At 63.2% G+C, this 261-nt stretch overlaps 1 protein-coding gene across 1 annotated transcript in view; it reads left to right on the top strand.

The window, feature by feature from the left end:
- LOC103797106 (receptor tyrosine-protein kinase erbB-2-like) overlaps positions 1-239 on the top strand; it is a gene marked incomplete at both ends in the record, with an annotated part of 2,478 nt that extends 2,239 nt beyond the window's left edge. The window contains 2 exons of the mRNA XM_009069302.1: positions 5-79; positions 166-239. Coding sequence (XP_009067550.1) covers positions 5-79; positions 166-239 — 149 coding nt within the window. The remainder of the gene's footprint in view (positions 1-4; positions 80-165) is intronic.
- Positions 240-261: the final 22 nt, after the last annotated feature.

The raw sequence follows: 261 nt of genomic DNA, 5'->3' as shown, positions 1-261 counted from the left end.
ATGCCTCCAACATCCAACACTTCTCTGGGTGCACCAAGATCTTTGGCAGCTTGGCCTTCCTGCCCGAGACCTTCGCTGGGTAAGCATCTCCTCCCTGCCCTGAGCCCACTGGGAATCCTGGGGGGATCCCCAGGACCCCCCTCAACCTCCTCCCATCCCTGGCAGAGACCCCAGCACCAATACTCCAGCCCTGGACCCCAACCTGCTGCGGATCTTCGAGAGCCTGGAGGAGCTGACGGGTGAGAGTGGGGGCAGAGGGGG

Source organism: Acanthisitta chloris, unplaced genomic scaffold (assembly GCF_000695815.1).
Source record: "Acanthisitta chloris isolate BGI_N310 unplaced genomic scaffold, ASM69581v1 scaffold26342, whole genome shotgun sequence".
Classification (NCBI taxonomy): Eukaryota; Metazoa; Chordata; class Aves; order Passeriformes; family Acanthisittidae; genus Acanthisitta; species Acanthisitta chloris.
This window is presented reverse-complemented; position numbering and strand designations above follow the sequence as displayed.